This window comes from Nelumbo nucifera, chromosome 3 (assembly GCF_055504915.1).
Source record: "Nelumbo nucifera cultivar China Antique chromosome 3, China Antique-T2T, whole genome shotgun sequence".
Taxonomy (NCBI): domain Eukaryota; kingdom Viridiplantae; phylum Streptophyta; class Magnoliopsida; order Proteales; family Nelumbonaceae; genus Nelumbo; species Nelumbo nucifera.
This window is the reverse complement of record NC_142651.1, coordinates 111,287,867-111,312,491: the sequence shown is the minus strand read 5'-3', so window position 1 is coordinate 111,312,491 and position 24,625 is coordinate 111,287,867. Positions and strand designations below refer to the sequence as shown.

Genomic DNA, 24,625 nt, shown 5'->3' with positions numbered 1-24,625 from the left:
TTACAGAGAGGCCCTTGGGTGGGCAAGAAATTACAAAAACAGAGTATATAAGAGTATGGGCCCAAAATAAAGCCCATTACAGAGGAAAACATAAACACAACATAGAATGACAGCCTATGGGCCATTTGGCCCATCTCCTCTACACTCCCCCTCAAGCTGAGCATAGATGTTAATCATGCCCAGCTTGCCAGTGTCATGTTGAAGCCTTGCCTTGGAAATACCCTTGGTGAGGAAATCTGCCAATTGTCCTTCAGAAGTAATGAATGGAAGACACACTTCACCGGAAGAGACTCTTTCTCGAATAAAGTGTCTATCAAACTCAATATGTTTGGTTCTATCATGTTGTATTGGGTTGTGATCAATGTTGATGGCAGTCTGATTATCACAGTACAACATCATGGGTTTGTCATGATCAATCCCAAGTTCTTCCATTAAGGACCTTAGCCACAACAACTCAGAGACTCCATGTGCCATGGCTCTATACTCTGCTTCGGCGGAGGATCGGGCCACAACTGATTGTTTCTTACTCCTCCAAGAGACAACATTACCAGCCACCAGACTGCAATACCCTGAAGTAGATCTTCTATCATCAATATTTCCAGCCCAATCAGCATCAGGCTTCAAGTTTCAGATGACCATGCTTGGTAAATAGAATTCCTTTTCCTGAAGAGCCTTTCAGATAGCACAAAATTCGTTCTACTGCTGCCATATGAGTATCTCTAGGAGCATGCATGAATTGGCTAATACAACTAACAGCATATGCAATATCTAGCCGAGTCATGCACAGGTACAGGAGCTTCCCAAGAAGTCTCTAAAAGACCCCTTTGTCTTCCAACAATGTTCCATCCGAAGCTGAAAGGTTTGTGACTCATATCAATGGGAGTTGCAGCTGGTCTAGCACCCATTTTTCCAATTTCAGACAGCAAATCAATGACATATTTCCTCTGGAAAATAAGAATTCCATCCTTGGATCTAGCAACTTCTATGCCAAAGAAGTATCTCAACTCCCCCAGATCCTTAATCTCAAATTCTGTACGGAGGAAAGACTTAAGGGCCCGAATGCTTGAAGCATCATCACCAGTTACTATAATGTCATCAACATACACAATGAAATACACTGCTAGAGATCAACTTTTCTTCACAAAGAGAGTATGATTTGACTGTGTCTGAACATAGCCGAATTTAACAAGTGCAGCTCTAAATTTCTCAAACCAGGATCTAGGAGACTGTTTGAAGCCATAAAGTGATTTCTTCAATTTGCATACCTTTCCTTGCATATCTTTCCCATACATTCCTGGAGGGAGACACATGTAGACCTCCTCATGTAAGTCACCATTCAGAAATGCATTCTTTACATCCAACTGATAAAGAGGCCAATCAAAGTGAGAAAGTAGATCATAAGAAAGGTGTTTGGAAATGCAGTGTGCAGTGCACTTCCGCTTTCCTTTTCTAACAGCAATGGGAACATCAAGATCAGGGAAAGATGGTTCCAAAGAGGCTGAAGCAGTACCTGTTATCTCATCTATGATTGGGAATGTATGAGTCTCATCGGTTGTAAAGGAAACAACTTGCTCATTCCTGGATCTTTGCCTTTGATACACTTTGGGATTATGGGTAGGACGAGGAGGTAAAGAAATAGGGGCACTAGGGCAAGAGGAATGAAGTGGTTGATCCTCCTTTGATTCATTTGGTGAGGATACAGGCTTGTCAAGTGACTCAACTGGGACAGGAAGAGGAAGAGCAAATACTTGTGATAGACTCTCCCCCTGTTGATAATGTCCTTCCTGAGAGGAACCATAAAAAGGAGAAAGCTCATCAAAGGTAACATCCATAGAGACATGTCGAGTGCCAGTCTTTGGATCAAAACAACAATAACCCTTTTGTGTGGGGGAGTAACCAAGGAAGATGCATTTGTGGGCTTTTGGTTCAAACTTACGTCTCTGGGCACTTGGAATGTGAACATAACAGGTACAACCAAACACACGAAGAGGAATCGGGAAGAGATTCTTGTCTGGATGAAGAAGACTAAAGGGGGATTTAAACCCTAAAACCCTGGATGGCATACGGTTTATGAGATAGGTAGCAGTAAGAACAGCATCACCCCAAAATCTTGTGGGAACATGTGAGGCAAACAAAAGGCTCCTTGCAACTTCAACAATATGTCTATTTTTCCTTTCAGCAACTCCATTTTGTTCAAGGGTTCTAACACAGGAGCTTTGGTGAATAACCCCCATGTCAAAGAGATACAAGGATAAACTCTTCTCAAAATACTCTTTTGCATTGTTAGATCTGAAAACCTTAATTCTGGTATCAAATTGAGTTAAAACAAGCTCATGAAAGTGCCTCACAAGTCTTGGGACTTCATCACGGGATTTCATTTGGTATATCCAAGTGAATCTAGAAAAGTCATCAATAAACAGGATGAAATATCTGTAGCCCCCCATAGAAGATAAGTGGTAAGACCCCCACACATCAGAGTGCACAATATGAAAAGGAAAATAAGATCTTTTATTGCTCACAGGGTAATTGTTTCTACAATGCTTTGACAACCGACATGACTCACAATTGAGACTGGACACACTGACTCCCTTAAACAATTCAGGAAGTAAATGACTTAAAGCAAAAAAAGGTAAATGACCCAACCGACAATGACTGAACATAATTCGACTGACAGACTCTGAAGAAGTAGAACCAAAGGCAGCATTCTTGGGATGATCAAAGCATTGACCAGGAGTGTCGAGCAAGTATATTCCATTCGCTTCATGGCCACTCCCAATCACCTTCCAAGACTCCAGGTCCAGAAACACTCAGTGAGAAGGGAAAAAGGTTACACATCAATTCAATGACTTGGTCAAGCTACTTACAGATAATAAATTGGTATTTAATTTAGGTACATGAAGAGTGGAAGATAAGAGTAAGGAGTCTGTAGCCTTGACAGTTCCCTTGCCAGAAATAGAGGCAAGAGAACCATCAGCTAAGGTGATTTTGTCTCGACCAGGAAGCAAATCATACGAAACAAACAGAGTGGAAAGGTTGGTCATGTGATCAGAAGCACCTGAGTCTATGATCCAAGGGGTCTTAGGATTACCTGAGGTGGATGCATGGTTAGCAGAAGCTCTTATACCTGAGTGAGCAAATGCGGTGGTGGCTGAATTTCCAGAAGGGTTGGATGATGAAGTTACACCTTCAAGATGGCTGATCATCTTTCCAAACTTCTCATACTCAACTTTCATGGTTGCCAACTGTGCACAGGCAGACTCAACTTCTGTATCTGTACCCATGGCTGCATTTGCACTCCCTGTCTTTCTACTATCATTTTTCTTCTGGAACCAAACAGGGACAAGACTGGGATGCAATTTCCAGCACTTGTCCTTGGTGTGTTTCGTCTTCTTGCAATATTCACAGACCACCTCCTTCTTTCCTATGCCACTGGGAGCCCCTATAACCCCTTTGGGTTTAACCCCCATATTTGCAAAATGATCATTGATGCCAACTCCTTGAACCTATACTTGTCTTCTACTCTCTTCACTGTTGACCAAAGCATATGCTTGCGATAATGAAACACTTTCCTTGGACAAAATGTTCTGCTTTGTGATATCATATTCAGGATTTAGCCCAGTTAGGAACTCAAAGACCCTGTTCCTTTCAACTAATTTCCTGTATGTTTTAGCATCATTGGGGGTATCCCATGTTACAGCCTCTATCAGATCAATCTCTTGCCATAAAGATTTCAGGGTTGAGAAGTATGCCGCAAGGGATTTCTCCCCCTGTCTTAGATTCTTCACATCACTCCTCAGTTTATAGGCTCTGGCAACATTCAATTTCTGGGAGTAGGTTTCTGCAACACTATCCCAGATTTCCTTAGTCGAGTTCATCCAAAGATAGTGTTGACTAATCTGTGGCTGCATTGAATTCACAAGCCACCCAATCACTGTGTAGTTCTCTTACATCCATCTCTCATAAGATGGATCGTCCTCTGGGGGAGCTTTCTTGCTCCCAGAAACAAACCACCATTTTCCTCTGCTACAAATATGGATTTTCACTGATTGTGACCATGCCAAGTAATTGGTCCCATCAAGTTTAACTGTAGTTACAGCCAACATAGAATCGGCTAGGGTTCCCAAAGTCTGTCCATATTCAGCAGCACTCTTGCTTTCAAGGTCTGAGAAGTCCATCATGAAAAGGTTCCAATTAGGGCTTTAATAAGTTTCTCAAAGTGCAGGGATTCTTGATGAACTTGGTTTGAGCTGAATCGGCAACACCACATAGCTCACAAAATCAGTTCAGTCTTGACAACCGTGACAGCCAAGCTCGGTGGCAGATCTTTCTAGAAGAAGAAATACTATTTCAGCCTTCAAAGGGCAACCAGCAGACCTCCAAACACAAAGTATTCCAGGTCCCTGTTAGATAGTTTTGTATGCCCTTAGCTTCAATCCGATTTGATGTACTTTTGATATCTAGTGTAAATAAATAATGTGCATGTTTGATTCATGTTGTTTGGTATAATTCTGTATAAGACCCGAAAACTGGACACTTATTGAGGCTCGTGTTAGTTTTAAATGTTCACAGCCATTGGATAAGTCTAGGGAGATTTATCCTGCCAAGGTTGATATTGATGTGCCACCAAGTGTTGGGATGGTCTGTCTCGGCCACCAGGGTAAGACCCAAGGCACATGCAGTATGGGATTACTCGAATCTTTGAACCGGACCAGATTTCCAGTATTGCCCTGGACCTTGGAAACAGATGGGCAAAACTGGAAAGTTACACCTGACCCCTAGACTCGATTATGACACTTCACTAAGTGTCGGATCGGGCTGTCTTTGATATGCCAATCAGTGAGATCCTTAGCGGGGATCAAAACCTGGGTATGTTGGGACAGTCTGAGAATTCATCTGAATGGGTGATCATAGTGACAGGATCAGCCCCTTTGTCGGACAAAGGTAATGATCAGGAAGCACTCTCTCTGATGGAAACCAAACTGCCGGCAGTTGATTTCAATCGTTGGAATTTTGTTTTGCAAAATTAACATATATATATATATATATATTTGTACGGTTTCAAAATGTTTGCAAACGGTTTTAATTCCCGGTATCCATGTGAGTGGAGAATGCGGCACTGTTCCTTGCAGCGGAGGGAGAGGTCTTCTCTTGTCGGGCAGTGCTTGATCATTAAGGGCTGAGAGGTTAAGTGTAAGACCATTTAGGATAGTACCTGATGGGCTAATCTTGCACCTGCCCACAGTCCCTGGGTTTTTTATAAGATGGCTTGGCCCAGGGACCACTTAATGTAAGTGTTGGGCCCATAGGGTCCATGTGATGGGCTCAGGGGTTCACTGAGCCTTTCAGTGAATTCGGTTGGGCCTTGTAATAAAGGCTGGGTCGAACCCATGTGGCTGGTGTGTAGATCAATGCTTGGGTCCCACGCCATACAAAGAAGCCCAACTGGGCAGCAGATTGGATACTAGTTAAGCATTGAACACTTAATGGGCCAAAAGCCCATTTCGAGCTGGGCTGATATGATCACCCATCTATGGGGCGAATCTGGGATTAAAGTTAGCAAAAGGATTGGGCCTTTGACCTTATCCACTCTGGGAGACCAAATTCAAATCAGGTTTGAATCTGGTAACCTCCTGATAAGATCAGGAGTAAGCTAACTTAATCTAAAGATAGGATTAAGATCATCCCCTATCCAAATACTGATTTGGATTGGGATAACTCCTAATTAGGAGGTTTCTTAATCAAGAAGAAAAGAGGAGAAACTCTAAGAGAGATCAATATCAGATTTCGAACAGGGGTTTTGAGAAAGCAAGAGAGCATCCTGCGAATTGAGATTGGATCTCATACAGACTCCAGAGAGAAAGAGAAGCTATTCAGCCATCTTCGTCCCAGGAGTTCTCCTCCAGCCGCCGCCATCCTTTCTTACAAGATTCGATCTTTGAAGAAGAAAGAAATCAAGAAACTGTTTCTTGACATCAGCTTTGCAGAAAAGACTGAAAAATATTTGGTGCTCAGAGTTTCCAGAGGATTCTTGCGAAGGATCCAGTGTGTAGGGCGCACTCTACTGGTTCCGTTCCACTTACAGCTGTGTCATCTTCAGCAGGAGTGGATCTTGGTGTCCTCTTTGGGCGTGAACACCAACTTTGGGAGATACTGCTTCTCTGAATCAGGTATAATTCCTCCATTTCCTTTTGGTTCAGATCTGGTTCGATTATGGTTCAAGTAGGATCCTTGAATATTGTATTCGAAATTTAGGGAATATGATTCCCGGTTGGAAGAAGGTAGGAAAATTTTTGAAATTCACCCACCCATTCCGCAACCTTCGTGGCGTCCATTAGATGGATCCTACCATTCTTTCAGTCCCCAACAACCGTTGTCCCAAAGAGAAGAAATAACAGTCCACAGTCCTTAAGAGGCCTTTTAACAAACACTCCATGTGTAGTAGTTAACACCCTACTGATAACTAGTAGAAACCACTTCAATAGTATTTCGTATAGGTCCAAGAAAAGGCTGGGCTGAATTAGAGACTAATACCACTGAGTCCAAACCAGTTTCAGCAACTTGACAGTCCAACAATAGCCGAATTGCTCCCCAAAATAACCTAGAAATCTCGGAGTTGAATCAGTCCAGCAACAGCCGAATAATAAGGCAGAATGGAGAGGGGTTTCGAGTACTTTAACAGCCCTCCCAAGCAAAGAAAATAACCCAGCAATAACTGCGGTAACTTACAGTATGTGAATCTCTTATTTGAGCTTCAAATCAAGACGAACACCTTTCTCTCTGATTCTTCCTGGTCACCGAACTATTCTCCAAGTGGGTAGAGACTTGGGCACCCTCCAATGACCTCCAAGAACCAGGCGAATGACTTTAAACTTCCAGCCCTAGAACATCCTCATGCAGTCGGCTGGACTAGAACCACATGAGGGTCACACCAAGCTCTGGCCTACTCTGATACCAAGTTGAAAACAGCCCTCTTGAAGTATAGAACTGCTTGAGATTAGATGCAAAACCAGAAAACAAACAAGAGAAGATTAAGAAGATGAGAGAGAGAGAGAGTTGGCGGCAATGAGAGTTAGAGAGTGAGAGGTTCAAACTAAACCTCCCTCTAACACTCTAAAACATTTTATTAAGTTAATCTTTGAATTATTACAGAGAGGCCCTTGGGTGGGCAAGAAATTACAAAAACAAAGTACATAAGAGTATGGGCCCAGAATAAGGCCCATTACAGAGGAAAACATAAACACAACATAGAATGACAGCCTATAGGCCATTTGGCCCATCTCCTCTACAACATACATCCATTCCTTGAGTAAGCCACTTGAATTGCCTTCGTTCATTAATGTATGTCCATAACCCATCATTTATCTTCTCTATCCAGCAAATTACCACTTAAATCTCCTTCGATAATCAACTTGTTTATATTCAGCTCCCTAGCACTTTTTACCCCCTCCAAGAGGGCTAGAATTTCTGCTCTCAGTGTGTCTCCAATTCCAATTGGTCCTGAAAAAAGGGCTATTACTGAACCTGCCTCTAAACCGAAAACACGACCAACCCCTAATGGCCCTAGATTTCCTTCCCTACTCCCATCGAAGTTGAGTTTGATAAAACCTTCAACCGAGGGGAACCATAAAGGATGGACATTGATTCTACTTGGAGCCGAGACTCCTATTTCCTGCCAATTGTTCACAATGGTCTCTATTGGAGCATCATCAAATAGGTTCATTAACACATTGTGCTACCCTCAAAGTAATCCTTTCTATAATTGTGTCCCTGCTTCTTTCTTTTTCAGTAAATATCCTTTGGTTCCTTTCCTCCCAAATTGTCCAACAAACTGTTGCCCTGGTGCACCTCCACAAGATTGTTCCCCTCTTTTTGATCCGGCTACCAACTGAATATATGAAGAGGCTTCAAATGCTTGATGGGGGAGTCCACCTGCAACCAAATAAAGAGAGAAACCACTCCCAAATAGATAAAGTAAAAGGGCAGGATATAAGTAAATGAGAGCAAGACACACCATTGGCTTTACAAAGGGTACACCAATGCAGGGACAAGCACCAAAAAGGCTTCTTTCTTTGAAGTTGATCGCAAGTATTAATTCTTTCCAAAGCTATTTCCCAGCAAAGTGCTACAACCCTAGGTGGGACCAGTCTTCCCCATACTTCTTTAGAAGGAAAGGGAACAGCAGGAGAAAGAGAGGGTTGAGCTAGGGCATTGAAAAAGGAGGCACAATTGAAAGAGCCAGAAGAGGAAAGGGTTCAAATCAAGGAACCCTTTGACGGTTATAAGAAGGCATTTTGAAGTACCTGAATCAACGACCACACCAACTCCATCTTAGAATCTCTGAAACCTCGTCTGAAACCAAAATCCCAATTAAGCTAAGGTGCTGGACCAACAAATGAAACTAAAGATGAGGCAGTTAAGTTTTGTACCTAGAAAGGGAAAACAAGGAAGGGAATTGGTCTTTAAGTGGTGTCTCCCCCACCCACACATGTTCCCTGAACCTTAACCATGTTTCCAGAACACAAGTTATACCTGACAAAAGGTAGAAAACAAGGAAGAATGGCATGGATGGCTTTCCAAGGTGTTGCTGCCACTGCTCTAGCTGAAATTCCTGTGTCCCAGCCATCTGTCGTCAGCCCATGTATTCTTTCAATCACTTTTGTCCACAATTTGTCTTGATCCACCAGAAATCTCCATTACCATTTTCCCAACAAGGCCATTTCCCAATTCCTAGACCCCTAGCACTTTCTACTCACCATTCCCCATCTCACCCTATAATCCCTCTTTTCCTCTCCCGGTTCCCATAAAAAATCCCTCATTAGCTTCTCCAACCTTCTACAGATCCCTGCAACAGATCCCTGCAGGCATCCTAAAAATCGAAAGAAAGTAAACTGGCAGGTTGGCCAAAGTTGATTTGATCAAGGTAACTCTTCCACCCATCGAAAGATAATTCCTTTTCCAGGAGGCAAACCTTTTTCAGAACCTATCCACCACCGGATTCCAAAACTTTATGCTTCTAGGGTTGCCCCCCAAAGGTAAACCCAAATAATTATAGGCCACTGACATACCTCACAACCCAATATTGTTGCACATTCAAATACCTCTTCATCCATGTTGATGCCTGCCACACAAGTCTTATTGAAGTTAACTTTTAAATTTGTCATTTTCTCAAAGACTTGGATTACCTCCTTCATATTCCTCACCCAATTTAGATCACCTCCCTCACAGAATAGAACAATATCATCAGCAAACAACAGGTGACTAATAGGCACACTTTCTCTTCCAACTCCCCAACCTCTCACCAAACCCCTCAAATCTGCTCTCTAGAAAAGAATACCTAGCACCTCCGCTACTAATGTGAATAAGAAAGGAGAGAGAGGGTCCCCTGTCTAATACCTCTAATGGCTAGAAAGTGGTCAACTACTGCGCCATTAACCAAAAGTGAGTAATGACAAGTGCTAATGCATCCCTTAGTCCTCTTACACCACCTATCTCCAAAACCAAAATTCCTCATCACTTCCACCAAGAAATCTCAGTCCACCAAATCGTTAGCTTTCTCTAAATCGAGCTTGCAAATCAAACCTTTCTTTCCATATCTCTTTAGCTCCTCCACACTCTCATTGGAAATAAGGATTTGGTCGGTGATCAGCCTATCCTTAACAAAGGCCCCTTAATTTAAGGATATAATAGAAGGAAGCACTAATCTAATTCTTCTCGATAGCACCTTGGCAATAATTTTATAAAGGTTGTGAACTAGACTGATGGGCCTAAACTCCCCTTCTTTCTAACCACCTTTTTTGATCCTCCTCAACTCTTGGCCACTCCAACCCTTCCACACAAAGTTTTCCAGTGAGAGGTTTTCTAAAGATCAACTTGAAAAGGTTAACAAGGGCACTAGCAATTTCATTTTGTTGATCAATAGTCACCCCTTCAATTTCCAATTTGTGTATGAAATTTTTCCTCCTGTCATTGGCCAAGGCATGGAAGAATCTTGTGTGTTCTATCCCCTTCCTTTAACCATGTTTGCCTAGATTTCTGCCTCGAGGTGATCTCTTCTTTGAAAAAAATATCCCCCAGTTCCTTTCTCAGCCTCCCTCTCTCTTGCTTTTCTCTTTCTCCAAAGAGTTCATCATTTTCTTTTCCATCCAGCATCTCAATATCCCTTGAACTTCCTGAGTAATTTTCCATTGCCGTCAGACTCCTTTGATGGAAGAAGCACCGCAAACTCTCCACCGTTGCTTATGACTTTCTTTCCTCTCTCCCTCTCTATCCTCTCCTCTCTCCCCTTGCTTCTGAACTTCTGCAGTCCACTGTGACTTCCTTCGCTGAGCTGATGGATATCCTTCCTCCACCTGAACTCTTTAACTGCAGAGAGGCCTGGCCCCATTTAAGATAGAATTAATGTTCTTTGAGCATCTAGATTTCAAGGACAAGTTGGAATAGTGGTGGTAGGAGGCTCAAGTGGAATTAAAACACCTCAAAGATAATATAAAATAGTAGTGTCAAAAAACCATTGATTCCCTAAAGCAAAGGAAGAACATTTTTCTAGAGAAGATTGAATCCCTTGACGAGGAACAGAGTTCCCTATTTCATTTATCAAAAAAAAAAAAAAACACAGAGTTCCCTATTTGCAAAAGAGAGAGAAAGAGAGAGAAAGAGAGAGACAGAGAGTATTATGGTTAAAGAATTAGCAACAGAAGAATTCTCTCACCTAACCAAAATGGAGGAGATATCATGGTGGAAAAAATCCAGAGTACTATGGTTGAAGGAAGGTGACAAAAATATTTGTTTCATAAAATAGCAAATGCCAGGCAATAGAAACAAGGCATTTCATGCATTAAGATAAATGATCAGATGTTAGAAGAGCCCCTAGAGATTGCTTAAGGAATTGTAGAATTCTACAAAGACTTTTTGATGCTCATAAAGCTACAAGGCCCAAGCTTGATGGTGTTATGTTTGAATGTCGTTAGCATATGACCATAACATGCTGGAAGTGGAGTTCAAGGAAAGTGAAGTTTTTCAAGCTATTTTTGAGATGAAGGGGGACAAGGCCCTAGGCCTAGATGGATTTCCAATTGAATTTTACAAGAGGCACTAGTCTTTCTTGAAGCAGGAGTTTTTGATGGTTCTGAAGGAATTCCGTGACCAAGGCAGTACCATGGAGGCTGTAAGTTCCACTTTTATAGCCTTGATCCCTAAGAAAGCAAGGGCAATGGATTTGAAAGATTACAGACCTATCAGCCCAATAGGCAGTATCTACAAATAATTTCAAAGGTGTTGGCTAACAAATTATGAGAAGTATTAGGCAGTCTTGTCTCTTCATCTCAAGGGGCTTCTGTGGATGGACAACAAATTCTGGATAGGTCTCTAATAACTAAAGAGTGTATCTACTCAAGATTTAAATTTGATGAGCCAGGTGTGACTTGAAAGCTGGACATGTAAAAAGCTTATGGCCATGTCCAGTGCAATTTCTTGGACTGCACCCTTAGAAGAATAGGCTTCAAGTTAAAGTGGAGTTGTATGTCAGAATGTCTAACAACAGCTAGATTCTCCATCCTTATTAATAATTCGCCAAAACCATACTTCTGAAGGAGGAAGAAGGATTTGGCAGGGGGACCCTCTTTCTCCATTCCTCTTCATCATAATCACGGAAGCTTTAAGCAGATTAATCATGAGAACAGAGCAATGTGGTCTAATTGAAGGTTTTAGAGAGAAGCAGGATAGCCAATATATCTTGTTAGAGTTTGAAGATGACTATTGAGGTGTGCCTGAATTTGTTTTGAAGCTGCTTCAGGCCTGAAGATGACCACCCATAAGAGTGAATTGATTCCAATCAGGGAGGTGCCAGATGCCCCATAAACGAGCTGCCTGAAACCCTAGCCTGCAAGGTTGGATCTCACCCATTGATCAAAAAAAGGTTGGATCTCTCCCCTCCAAAAAAAGGTTGGATCTCTTGGGGAAAACTACAAGTATAAATTGGAGCAGATTTGGAAACCAGTCATTGAATCATTCCAAAGGAAGTTAGCAAGATGGAAGAAAGATTATCTTTCGAAAGGAGAGGCACGAGGTGCAATAACTTTTTTTTTATGTTTTGATAGGAAACAGTAACTTTTTTTTGATGAATGAAGGAATTCTCAAGAAGAGGCACAAGGTGCAACCTCTTCAAAAAACTAAAGAAGGATTCTCAAATACAAATTGAAAAAGTTACAATGTGGTCCCAATACAGACAGTCCTTAGAAACCCCTTGTTTGGCTAAAGAATCAGCTATAGCATTTGCCGATCTGCTCACCCACTGAATACTGTCATATTGCTAGTCAGCCAATTCACTTTTTTAAGGAGATCTCTATAACCCCAAATGGCAGAATCCAGGTTAAGGAGCCATCCCACCACCACCTGTGAATCACCTTCAATTAATAGATGCCCCACCACAAGCTGGTTTGCAATTTGAATCCCTTGTACAGCAGCTAGTATCTCAACTCTTGTAAAGTCACCCGCTCCCACTGGTCCTGAGAGGCTGAGAATAAGGAGATAATTTTGCTATCCTTATTTCTTAGGACCCCTCCTATACCCGAAGGTCCTGATTACCCCGGCTACTCCCATCAAAGTTCAGCTTAATGACACCTTCTGGAGGAGGTGTCCAATCTACTGCTCATCTAGTCCTCCTAGAAGAGGTATTAGCCACTGCTAGCCAATTTCTCCAAAGATCATCAAAGGAAAAGTCAGCAAATAATTCTAAGATTTTCAGCCAATGGACTGCCCTTGTCAAGGTGCAATCCTTCATCTCAGATAGTTCTTTCCTTTCCTAAGAAGATTCTAGCATTCATCTCTTCCCAAATAGTCCATAAGAGAGCTGTTCTGATACATTTCCACATAATTCTCCCTCGTCATGTGTGCCACCCAAGAGTAGATGGATTAAACAACATACTTACATTGGATGGAAGGTTCCACCTATGTGCATACAAACCAAAAATCCAATTCCATAAAACTAAACCAAAGGAACAAGATATCAATAAGTGGTAACAATGCTGATTCTGAACTTTACAAAGAACACACCAGTTAGGGGAAATACTTAAGTAAGGTTTCCAAAGTATTGATCTTACCATAGTAAACTCCCCAGTAGAAAACAGCGATTTTAGGGGGGGGAGAGGGGGGAAGGGATGGGTCTAGCCCAAATTTCTTTAACAGGGAACTCCCCAGGAGTTGAGTTAAAGCAAAGGGGTTTGAAGAAAGATGCACAAAAAAAGGAGCCTTTTGGGTTAGGGGTCCAAATTCTTCTATCAAGTTTGGTAGGATCCAAGCAAACTGACTCAAGCAAGAGTAGCAACTCCAAACACAAGCCAACTCCTCATCCCTTAACCCCCTACGAAAGCCAAAGTCCCAAGATAACGACAAAGGGAGAACCGGATTAGGAAGAAACATGGAGATTGGCTCTTTTTATAAAGTGAAAGAGAGTAGAGAGAGGGGAAGAGAGCTTTGAGGGCTTGGTAAAAAACCAGATCAAGCTTCATTTTTTTTGAAGAATAAGATAAAAATTCATACCCAATTAGGCTGAGGAAATAGGGAAGAATGTTGTGAATAGCCTTCCAAGGTGCTCTGAGAGTTGTCTGACGAGATACCCCAGCATCCCAACCATCCTCTACATAGCCATGTGTTGGTTTGGCTGGTTTAGTGTTTATGTTAGTCATATTTGAGTCTTAAGTCCTTATTTATTGGGCCTTAGTTATTGGGCCTAAACTTGTTTTAATGTTTATTTGTCTAGGTGTCCCATCACTAATCAAGGGCATTCCAGTCCGTTCATGTAACATTATTGTGTAAACATCTATATAAGATTGTAGGGCTGGTTGAAGTGAGTAAGCCGTCATTCTCAAATCTTCTTCTTCTTCTTCTTCTTCTTCTTCTTCTTCTTCTTCTTCTTCTTCTTCTTCTTCTTCTGCTGCTGCTGCTGCTGCTGCTGCTGTGTTCTAGTAAACATGGTATCAGAGCACTAATCCGTCTGTCTGGTTACAGCTGCCACTTTTCTGCTCTTCTCTATACTTTTTTTCCTCTCTCTCCTATCTTGGCCGCTGTGAAGAAACCCTAGGGCTGACCGTAGAACACAGCAAGGTCTGTATCTAAAGTTTCCCTTGGTTGTAGGGCCCAAGGGGAGTTTGTTCCAGAAGCCGATGCCCTACTAGACACCTTGCAGCAGGCAGTAGCCATTCGGCTGCTAAGAGAGATCTGTGTGGAACAGATCTAGGTGGAAGGACTGACTTCGACAGTCCTAGTACAGATTGTAAGAGTGATCACAGTCTACGACAGCAGAAATCAAAGCCCAGCCTAGTCTAGAAGAGTTCAGCACAGTACAAAGGTGGATTGTTCTTGGTTCCAGACCTGTTACAAGGGGTTCTCAGACTTGTAACAGCCTCGGTAAGTCTGAAATAGTGTTCTTTGTGCTGAGTTTTCAATTGTGATCACTGTAAGAGGAAGGAGATGTCTTCAATATCGGGAGAAGTGTCTTCTAGGGATAATAGAACTGGTGGGAGGTCTCCTAATCTGGAAAATCCAAATCTGCACAGCTTGCAGATCACCAGTGTATTGTCGGATGAATATAACTTCAGAGAATCGTCTGTTTCAGCCATGCTCTTCATTACTTCCTGGGAACTTACGGGTTATTTAGATGGACAGAAGAAGGAACCTGAAGTGGGTAGTGTGGAGTACGCAGTATAGCGTAAGGAAAATGCTACTGTTATGTCCTGGCTGCTTGCTTCGATGACTCCAAGAGTGGCCAGGACTGTTCAACACTTTCCCACTACTGCTAAGATTTGGGAGAAAGTGTCTAAAACTTATGGACAGAGAAAGAACAATGCCAGAATTTATAGGTTAAACCAAGACATTGCTGCATTGAGACAAGGAGATATGACAGTTGCAACGTATTTTGCAACCCTATAAGGACTATGGGAAGAACTTGATCATCATCTTATTCTCAATTGGGAGAATGCAAAAGACAAGGAAAGGCATGATAAACAAATTGATGAGGGTAGAGCCTTTAAGTTCTTGGCTGGTTTAGATAAGGTCTCAAATTTTGGGAAGGGATGAAATGCTAGATTTACACCATGTCTATTATCTAGTAAGGAATGAAGAGGTTAGGAGGAAAGAGATGCAAGTTGACACTCAAATACAGCCAGTTGAACAACCTGTTGAACATTCAGCCCTGATTTCTTCAAACCAAAAAGGGAGAAAGCATTCAGACAAGAGGCATCTCAAGTGCTCTCATTGTGGGGGTGAAAGGCATGTAAAAGAGACTTGTTGGGTTTTTTATCCTCATCTGAAACCAGCTGCGTTAAGGGAAGACAAGAAGCCCCTGAAGAATCAAACAGCAAGTGGGAACCTTGTTACTACTCACAGTGGTGATAGCTCGAAGAACACATCTACAGTTGCATCTTCTCCCATGGGACAGACTGCTAATTCCTCCACATCTGGGTCTTTGGGTTTCACTTCTGATGAGGTAGAGGTCCTTAGCCGGCCCTTAACCCGTCTAAGGACTAATTCCCTTGTTTCTACCTCTCTTGCCAGATCAGGTATTGTCTCTGCTTATAATGCAACTAGTTCTATAGACTCTACTTCTTGGATTATTGATTCTGGTGCAACTGACCACATGACACACATGTCCTCTTTATTTTTTCTTACCAATTGATGTCTGGCCAAGATAAGATGAGAGTTGCTGATGGTTCTCTCTCCACCATCTCTGGGAAGGGGGGTTGACCTAAGCAAGGACCTCTCTCTTAAATCTATTCTACATGTTCCCAATCTTACTTCCAATCTCTTATCTGTTTCGAAGCTTACTAAGAATTTAAACTGTAGCATAACTTTCTTTCCTACTCATTGTGTCTTTCAGGACAGATTGACGAAGAGAACGATTGGGAGCGGTCATGAGTGTGGAGGTCTCTACTATTTTGATGCAGACATCAATTCAGCCTTACAATCAACTGCTACCAGTAGTCAGAATAATGAGGAGTCAATAGCTAGGTTACACTTGTGGCATGCTAGGCTAGGTCATTTACCTTTTTCATCATTGCAAGGGCTGTTTCCTGAATTATTCAAGGGTATTTCAAGTCAAAGTTTAGTTTGTGAAGTGTGTAAGTTGTCAAAACAATGTAGAACTCTTTATCCAATTTCTAGTAATGAAATTCAAGCTCCTTTTAATTTGGTCCATTCTGATGTTTGGGGCCCTACACCTCTTGTTTCTGTAGATGGCTTTCGTTACTTTATCAGTTTTATTGATCACTACTCACGATGCACATGGATCTACTTATTAAAAGGACGTGATGAAGTGCCCCGGATAACCATGGCATTTTGTAAAACGATTGAAACTCAGTTTGACAAGAAGATTAAGCAATTTCGTTCAGACAATGCTGCTGAATATTTTGAAAGATCCTTGAACCTGTTCATGGAGGATGCTGGCATGCTACACCAGTCATCTTGTGCTAGTACCCCTCAACAGAATGGGGTTGTTGAGCGCAAAAATAGACACTTATTGGAGACCGCTCGAGCTTTACTATTTCAGCACAAGATTCCCAAGCACTATTGGTCTCAAGCAGTCCTTACCGCATCATATCTGATAAATCGGATGCCATCCAAGGTGTTGGGTATGAAAACTCCTTTCTCTGTCCTTTGTCCTAATCTTCCAGACTTTCCTCTTCCACCTAGAGTCTTTGATTGTGTATGTTTTATACATGTAAAGGATCCAAAGAAGACCAAGTTGGATCCTAGGGCTACGAAAGGAATCTTTCTAGGGTACTCTCCTACACAAAAGGGTTACAAGTGTTATGATCCCGTCACCAAGAAGAAATACGTCACAAAAGACGTGGTATTTTTTGAGTCTCAATCCTATTTTCATTCTTCCCAGAATCCTCTTCAGGGGGAGACTAGTGGGATGGAATCAGATTCTTCTTCCCCCTCCTTTTTTGTGCCTCTTTCGACCTCAGGCCTTCCATCTTCTCCTCCTGATCCTCCTAGTTGTAGCATCCCGGGTGAACCTAGTGAGGCTCCCATTGCACCTGTTACCACTCTTGATGCTGCAGATGTAACTGAGGACACCAGTAGGCAACAAAAAGATATAAGAATCACCTACAACAGAAGGAAAAAGGACCCTCTAATTCATGGCAACAATCAATCGGACTCAGATCAATCTGTCTCAGCAACTCCAGGTAATCTTATCACTCATACTTCTGATTTGGATCTCCCTATTGCTCTTCGTAAGTCTACCCGTTCTTGTACTATCTGACACCCCATTGTTGAATTTGTTTCTTACTCACATTTATCCCCTTGTTATTATTCCTTTGTGTCTGCTCTCTCCTTCATGCATGTCCCTACTAGGTACTCAGAGGCAGTGTCTGACCCAAGATGAAGAGAGGCTATGAATGAAGAAATGAAAGCCTTAATGAAAGCAAGGACTTGGGAATTAGTGGATCTACCAGAAGGGAAGTGCACTGTGGGATGCAAGTGGGTGTTCACTGTAAAGCATAGGGAGGACGGGTCCATTAAAAGATACAAGGCCAGACTTGTGGCAAAGGGGTTTACTCAAAAGGAAGGGATTGACTACAAAGAGACCTTTGCTCCAGTCGCGAAGCTCAACACAATCCGGGTTTTATTGTCATTAGCTGCAAACTTCTCATGGGAGCTACATCAGTTGGATGTGAAGAACGCTTTCCTAAATGGCGATCTACGTGAAGAGGTATTCATGGATCCTCCACCAGGTTATGGCTTTGATGGGAAAGTGTGTAAATTGAGGAAAGCATTATATGGTCTTAACCAGTCTCCTCGGGCTTGGTTTGAGAAGCTTTGTGGGGCCATGAAGAGAGTGGGATACACTCAAAGTGGTGTAGATCATACCTTGTTCATAAGGAAACAGAATAGTAGACTTACGGCACTCATCGTCTATGTGGATGATATGGTGATTACAGGGGATGATCTAGAAGAGATAAAAAGATTAAAGGAGTTCTTGGCTTCTGAGTTTGAGATCAAAGACTTGGGTCATCTGAGATACTTCCTTGGAATTGAAGTTGCTAGGTTACAAGAAAGCATCTATATATGTCAACGGAAGTATGTTCTTGATTTTCTATAGGAAACAGGTATGATGGGGTGAAGGCCAGCAAATACGCCAATAGAACAGAACCATGGTCTACAGGAATCAGTAGGAGAGGACTACCTTGATAAAGAGAAATACCAAAAACTGGTAGGGAAGTTGATATATCTGTCTCTCACTCGACCAGATATTGCTTATGCTGTACATGTTGTCAGTCAGTTCATGCACTCTCCAACGATTCCTCATATGAGAGCAGCGGAAAGGATTCTTAGGTACTTGAAGACTTGCCTAGGAAAAGGAATTATGTTCAAAAAAACACAATAAAATTGAAATTGAAGCGTATACTAATGCAGATTGGGCTAGTTCTGTTGGAGACAGGAAGTCTGCTTCTAGGTATTGCACGTTTGTTGGAGGGAATCTGGTTACATGGCAAAGTAAAAAGCAGAATGTGGTTGCTAGATCAAGTGCAGAGGCTGAATGTCGAGCTATGGCTCATGGTGTTGCTGAACTACTGTGGCTTAGGACCCTTCTTGGTGAGCTCGGGATAAAGGTCGAGTGTCCTCTCAGGATGTACTGTGACAACAAGGCTGCCATCAACATTGCAAGTAACCCAGTGCAACATGATAGGACGAAGCACATTGAGATTGACCGACACTTCGTTAGAGAAAGAATAGTCTCAGGGGAACTCTGCATTCCTTATACTCCTTCCGAGATGCAGATTGCAGATGTGCTAACAAAATGACTAGCTTCAACGAAATTCTTAGACTTACTTGGCAAGCTAAACATGATTGACATCCATGCTTAGCTTGAAGGGGAGTGTTGATTCGGCTGGTTTAGTGTTTATGTTAGTCATATTTGTGTCTTAAGTCCTTAGTTATTGGGTCTAAACTTGTTTTAATGTTTTATTTGTCTAGGTGTCCCATCACTAATCAGGGGCATTCCAGTCCATTCATGTAACATTATTTTGTAAACATCTATATAAGATTGTAGGGCCGGCTGAAGTGAGTAAGCCGCCATTCTCAAATCTTCTTCTTCTTCTTCTGCTGCTGCTGCTGCTGCTGCTGTGTTCCAGCAAACACCATGAATGCTAGCCACACCTCATGCCATAACCTCTCTCTCTCCAAAGGCCAACTCCACAACCACTTTCCTAGTAGAGCTTCACTCCTATGAACGAAATTCCCTATCCCCAAACCCCCTTCTTCCTTGCTTCAACTAACTACCTCCCATCTAATCAAGTGGTCCTTTTTTACTTCCCCCAAATCCCACAAAAAACCTATCATTGCCTTTTCATTAATAAAGATTAAAAGAAAACATAGGCCCAGTCTCCAAAAAAGAGTCAACTCTCATTAAAAGTACCTTATCAAACCGCCCAAAGTAATATCTCTCTGTTTTTGTTTATTGAATCAGCTTCAATAATCAATCAATTGGAAAAGCTGAAAATAAATTTTTGTGGGAAGGTATAAATGACCCTAAAAAGTTTCACCTTGTGACATGGAGTCAGGTTTGCACCCGAAAAGGGACATGTGGGATTGGCATCCATCCTCTCTAGACCATGAATACAGCCTTATTGGGAAAATGGCTACGGAGATATAGCCTTGAGAAAGATATGCTATGGAGGAAACTAATGAAAGCTAAATACGGTGGCAATGAGTTGGACTAGTTTTCTCATTCCCCCAACAGGCCTATGGCTCAAGCATTTGGAAAGGGTATTGAAAACTTACCAGGAGTTCTCCAAATCCATAAAACTTAAACCTGACAGAGGTAACAAAATTTCATTTTCGAAAGACAAATGGTGTGGCTGTGGCAGAAGATCTCCTAGTTGATCCCATTCAGACCTTCAATTTGATAGATTAGGAGAATGCTCTTCTCAAGGACTGGTTCCTAATAACAGGTGACTGGGCTTTTTGTACTCCCAAACTGAGGAAGAACATTCAGAACTGAAAGTCTCAAGAATTGTTGATGCAGAAGCAGAAGCAAGGAAAGAATTAATGGGCAAACAAACCAATTCTCCAATTCCTATACCAATTTCAAAATTTTTGGGTTAAAGGATATTGTTACTATTCAGCTCTTTATTTATTTTCTAGTTGTTGGTGCCTTAAGAATTAGATTTTTATTGCTAGTTTGAAATTCCTATTTATGGTAACTTCCAGATTTACTATTTATAGTACTCTAGTAATTACTATTTTTAGAAACACGTGGTTTACTACTTACAGGAATTTCTGGTGTCTTTAAATTTAGTTTTAGTGAGAATAGAAGTGTTATTAGAGTTGTTTAGGAGTTGGAGTCCTTATTTAAGTGTCACTATGGGTTACCTGTGGATTTGTCTTAGTTGTAAGAATGCAGAGAACATTAGCATGGCCCCTGAGCAAGGATTACATGCACAAATCGAGAAATGTCTTAGTTGTAAAACAAATAGAAGTTGTTTTGGGTCAATTTCCTAGTAACAACGTAACCCACTGTTGCCCAGAATTGCCTAGACACTTGGACAACTATGGAGGCCAATATAATGAATGATAATTAATGGCAAAACTAGATACAGAATTTATGAGGAATTAATAAAGCAATAAGCTGTCAAATATAGAACATGGGATCACCTAAAAAATTTAACAAAAGAGTATGGCAAGCTTTTGTAGTAACTGAGTAAACACTTGTTCTTTGTGCATATAGTATTGTACAGTTTCTATATGTGCATCAATGACATAGTGGACAAATTGCTCTTCCGCAATTGTGAGGCCTTCTCAGATAACAATAATGTAGTGTAAGTTTATACATCTCTTACTGTAACTAAAATCATATAAATAATATCATCACAAAGAATAATGTGGTAAATGATGAATTTACCTCCATTAGTAAACGGAGTTGATGCACATGATCTCTGCCAGGAAATAAGGGTTTTCTATCCATCAATTCCATGAAAATGCAACCCACGGACCATACATCAATTGCTGCAGTATACTCTGATGAGTTTAGCAGTAGCTCTGGTGCCCGATACCATCTTGTAACAACATATTCCGTCATGAAATCAGTTTCAGAGGTAATACGCGCAAGTCCGAAATCACATATCTTCAAGTCGCAATTAGCATTTAAGAGAAGATTGCTAGGTTTCAAGTCCCTGTGCAGAACATTGGCAGAATGTATGTACTTCAACCCACGGAGAATCTGATACAAGAAATACTGCAGAAAGCATCCAATGAAAAAAAAATTAAAAAAAAAAAAAAGTCATTTTCACCTCCAAGATATGCAGATATCAGGAAGAAAGGAGAGAAGGATAAAGAATGACAAAATAAATCAATTAGAAATAATTAAAGAAAAGGTCAATATAGATATAATAACAGAATCAATCTCATTAGCTCATATAGATGATTTTTTGGTTTGAAAAAACCCCAACCAAAGTATACACACACACACACATATATCTTATCCCATTTTGATTGGCATAATACCATAAACTGTCTTATAATACCAACTATTTTCATTACCAATAGTAGAACTTAATAAAAGAGTAAGTAAAGGAGTTACAGCACTTGTGTCATTTATGATTGACAGAAATATGCTGTATTGAATTTGTGATCTCTAGGTTAGTTATTACAATCTCAACAGGGAGAATTTGTTTGATGTGTGAGCATACCAGGATGCCAGGCACACATGTTGCTTCTGATGTTTGATTTTGGGATCAGTACAACCAGATTCTCTTGATACAAATCAGGTTTTAAAGATTTTTTTTATCAATAACTGAAACTTCATTAATTAAAGTGATAATGAAAGCATACAATACAAATGGAGATAAAACGGCTTATCTCCACAATCTAAAATCTTTACAATTGAGCCCAGAACAAATGATTCCTCCCAACCCCTTGTTTTTGCCAAGTTGTCAGCCATACTATTAGCTGCCCTTTGGACCCACTGGAATCTCACATCCATATTCCTAGAAAGCCATTTAATTTTCTTTAGCTCATTATGATACTTCCAAAAAACATGCCCTTTACTTTGTATCTAATTGATCACCAATTGAAAGTCCCTGTCTATAATTAGCCTGTGCAATCCCAGAAGAACTGGTATACAGGAACTGGCTATCCCGAAGAGAAAAAATCTGTCCCAAAAGAATTGGAGTATCTAGTTGAGCACCCAAACATTGTTAGCGGAGCTGAATAGAGATTCCAAATCCTGCAAAAGCTACGAAACACAATGGAGATCCCACCAAAGGATAAAGCTATCACAAAATTCCAAACATCCTACACTATAAGGACAGCAAGTCCTCCAGGAGCTTCACAATAAATGCAGTGGTAACCAAATGACAATACATTATAGGAAGCTGCAATGCTTGGGATATTACTAGCCCAAAATGAGAGCAAGCGCCTGAGAGTGCCAAGCCAAATGCCTCAATTGACTACCACAAATAGACCAAGAAGAATTACTCACACTCTCCCCCACCAACTGACGAAAACCATACATCAACTACCTACTCGATGGATCCTTGTCTACTGATTGAAAACACATGAAAAAGTTAAAGCACAAAGCCCTGCGATTCTACCTCGTCAAAGAACTTATTTCGAAGATCATTCAGAAGCAAGTCACTTCAATGCATAAGCTAGGACAAAATTCCCACAACACTAAAACTCGCTCATGAATAATACCCATAACCCAACTACCCACCAAGGCCAACATGAAGTATACGAGCGACAACTCTAACTGAGATTTTACTAGCCAACCATGCTTTAAGACACAACCCACCAAGTCAAGACCTATCACCAATGCCAAATCCATGGCTCAGTTATAAACAAACACCCAAGAATTAAACTCAATCACCACTCCTTGGCCTTTCCACACCTGGGGCATGGACCTCATAGGTAAAAGTCACACCTCCCTCTAGGGTCTACTACTGGATCTTGATTGCAACAGATTACTTTACCAAGTGGGTAAAGGTTATGTTGGCTAATATAGCCAACTTCATCAAACAGACATTATCCACAGATTTGGTTTCCACATGTGAGTCCTAACTGACAATGCCCTTTCCTTCAACAATAGTGATGTCTTCCATCTGCTAGGCCAGTGTGGGGTGAGAATAGAAAACTCTACAAGTTACCACCCCCAAGGAAACAGACAAACCGAGATCACAAACAAAGCCATCCTCAAAATTTTGAGCAAAATTATCAACGAAAACCAAAAGGACTGGATAGACAAGCTATCAAGCGCCCTCTAGGGCTACAAGACCACAAAGCTAAAAGCCACAGGCACCACTCCCTATTCCCTAGTTTATGGCGAAGAGATGTTGCCTACAAAAATTCAGCTTATCTCTACTAGAATTGCCAAAACACTAGGAAACAACACAAACTTGAGCTAATGGACGAAGCCACATATAACCATTTGAATGTCCTAACAAGAAGCACGAAGCCAGTTTGTAAGCACAATTAGACTACAAACACAGAATTGCAACCTAATACAACAAACTCGTACAGAAAAGAGAATCCAATGCAAGGTTAAAAATATCAATACAGTCCGATACGTCGGTTGGGGCGTATCGGAGAGTGTCGAGGCTCGCTTCCTTTGTTTTTTTTTCAACCATGTTAAAAGGGGTCGGTTTAAGGCCCATCTACCCCCTGAACCAGGTCAGACCCCAAAACACCCACTGTAGGAGCATATCAGGAGGCCACTGATACATGTCGAAATTTTGATCCTTAATCCAATGTTCAAAATTCAATGATCTTCTCCCCTGTTTATAGAAAAGCTCTACAATTACCGAAAGCCTAAACTGTTACCCCAAATTAACTTGTAGCTTACCCATAATAGCTTTGATTATTATTCGCCAATTAGCCACCCTTCTTCCTGCCTTAACAAATCAGCCTACGTTCCCAATCACCTTATCACTCTCCAGAATTAATCTCTGCAACTTACATGAATTTACCACCATATATTGTTGGTGTACTTCTTCTCGCCGATGGACCTCTGCCTCAAACATTCCTTTCGAATTGGGAGTAATCATTTCTGAATATTTTCTATCGTTGATCATCATTTAGAGTTTCTCATTAATAGAAGATTTCAGTTCTTCTTCTTTAGTCAGTAAGAAATCCTGGATTCTCTACGCCATTAACCTCCATCCCTGTCCTTGTTTTCCTTCTGGAATACAGATCATTTGTTTCCTGTTATCTTTGAAAGTTTCTGATACCTCCGCGTACCATCCTTTGTGATTGTTTTTCAACAACACCTAATATTTCCTCCTTGAAAGCTCCAGCGAACTTCTCCATCCATCATTTTTAACAGTGAAGATTGCTCTGTCAATGAAACCCTTCAAACACGAAATAGCTTCTCCAATTAGGATAATAGACGCCTTTCTTTCCTCCCTAATCTTCAGAACCTGTTGGCTTCAAATCTTCCCTTCCTCCAACAATCTTTTTTATCCAAATAGTATTTTGCTTCCCCATCTTCTCACTGGTACGAAAAATCCTTCTCGCCACTTCTATCTCTCTCTCGGCTTCGTCAAGATTGTATTGCAACTCGCTCCACAAGAAACAACATGCAATGCATGCAAAGTATTGTAGGACTGTTTTTCTGTTTAAAAGGCTAATT

General features: G+C 41.2%; 1 protein-coding gene and 1 non-coding gene across 5 annotated transcripts in view; one reads left to right on the top strand and one right to left on the bottom strand.

The window, feature by feature from the left end:
• Window positions 1–24,625, bottom strand: part of LOC104607225 (mitogen-activated protein kinase homolog MMK1-like) — a 96,635-nt gene that overhangs the window by 36,890 nt on the left and 35,120 nt on the right. For all 4 annotated transcript variants that reach the window (XM_088900055.1, XM_088900056.1, XM_088900054.1 and 1 more), the window contains exon 4: window positions 20,903–21,235. In XM_088900055.1, coding sequence (XP_088756181.1) covers window positions 20,903–21,235 — 333 coding nt within the window. The remainder of the gene's footprint in view (window positions 1–20,902; window positions 21,236–24,625) is intronic.
• Window positions 20,363–20,468, top strand: LOC148801854 (U6 spliceosomal RNA). The gene has a single exon (XR_016084826.1). It is a non-coding gene; the product is annotated as a U6 spliceosomal RNA (small nuclear RNA).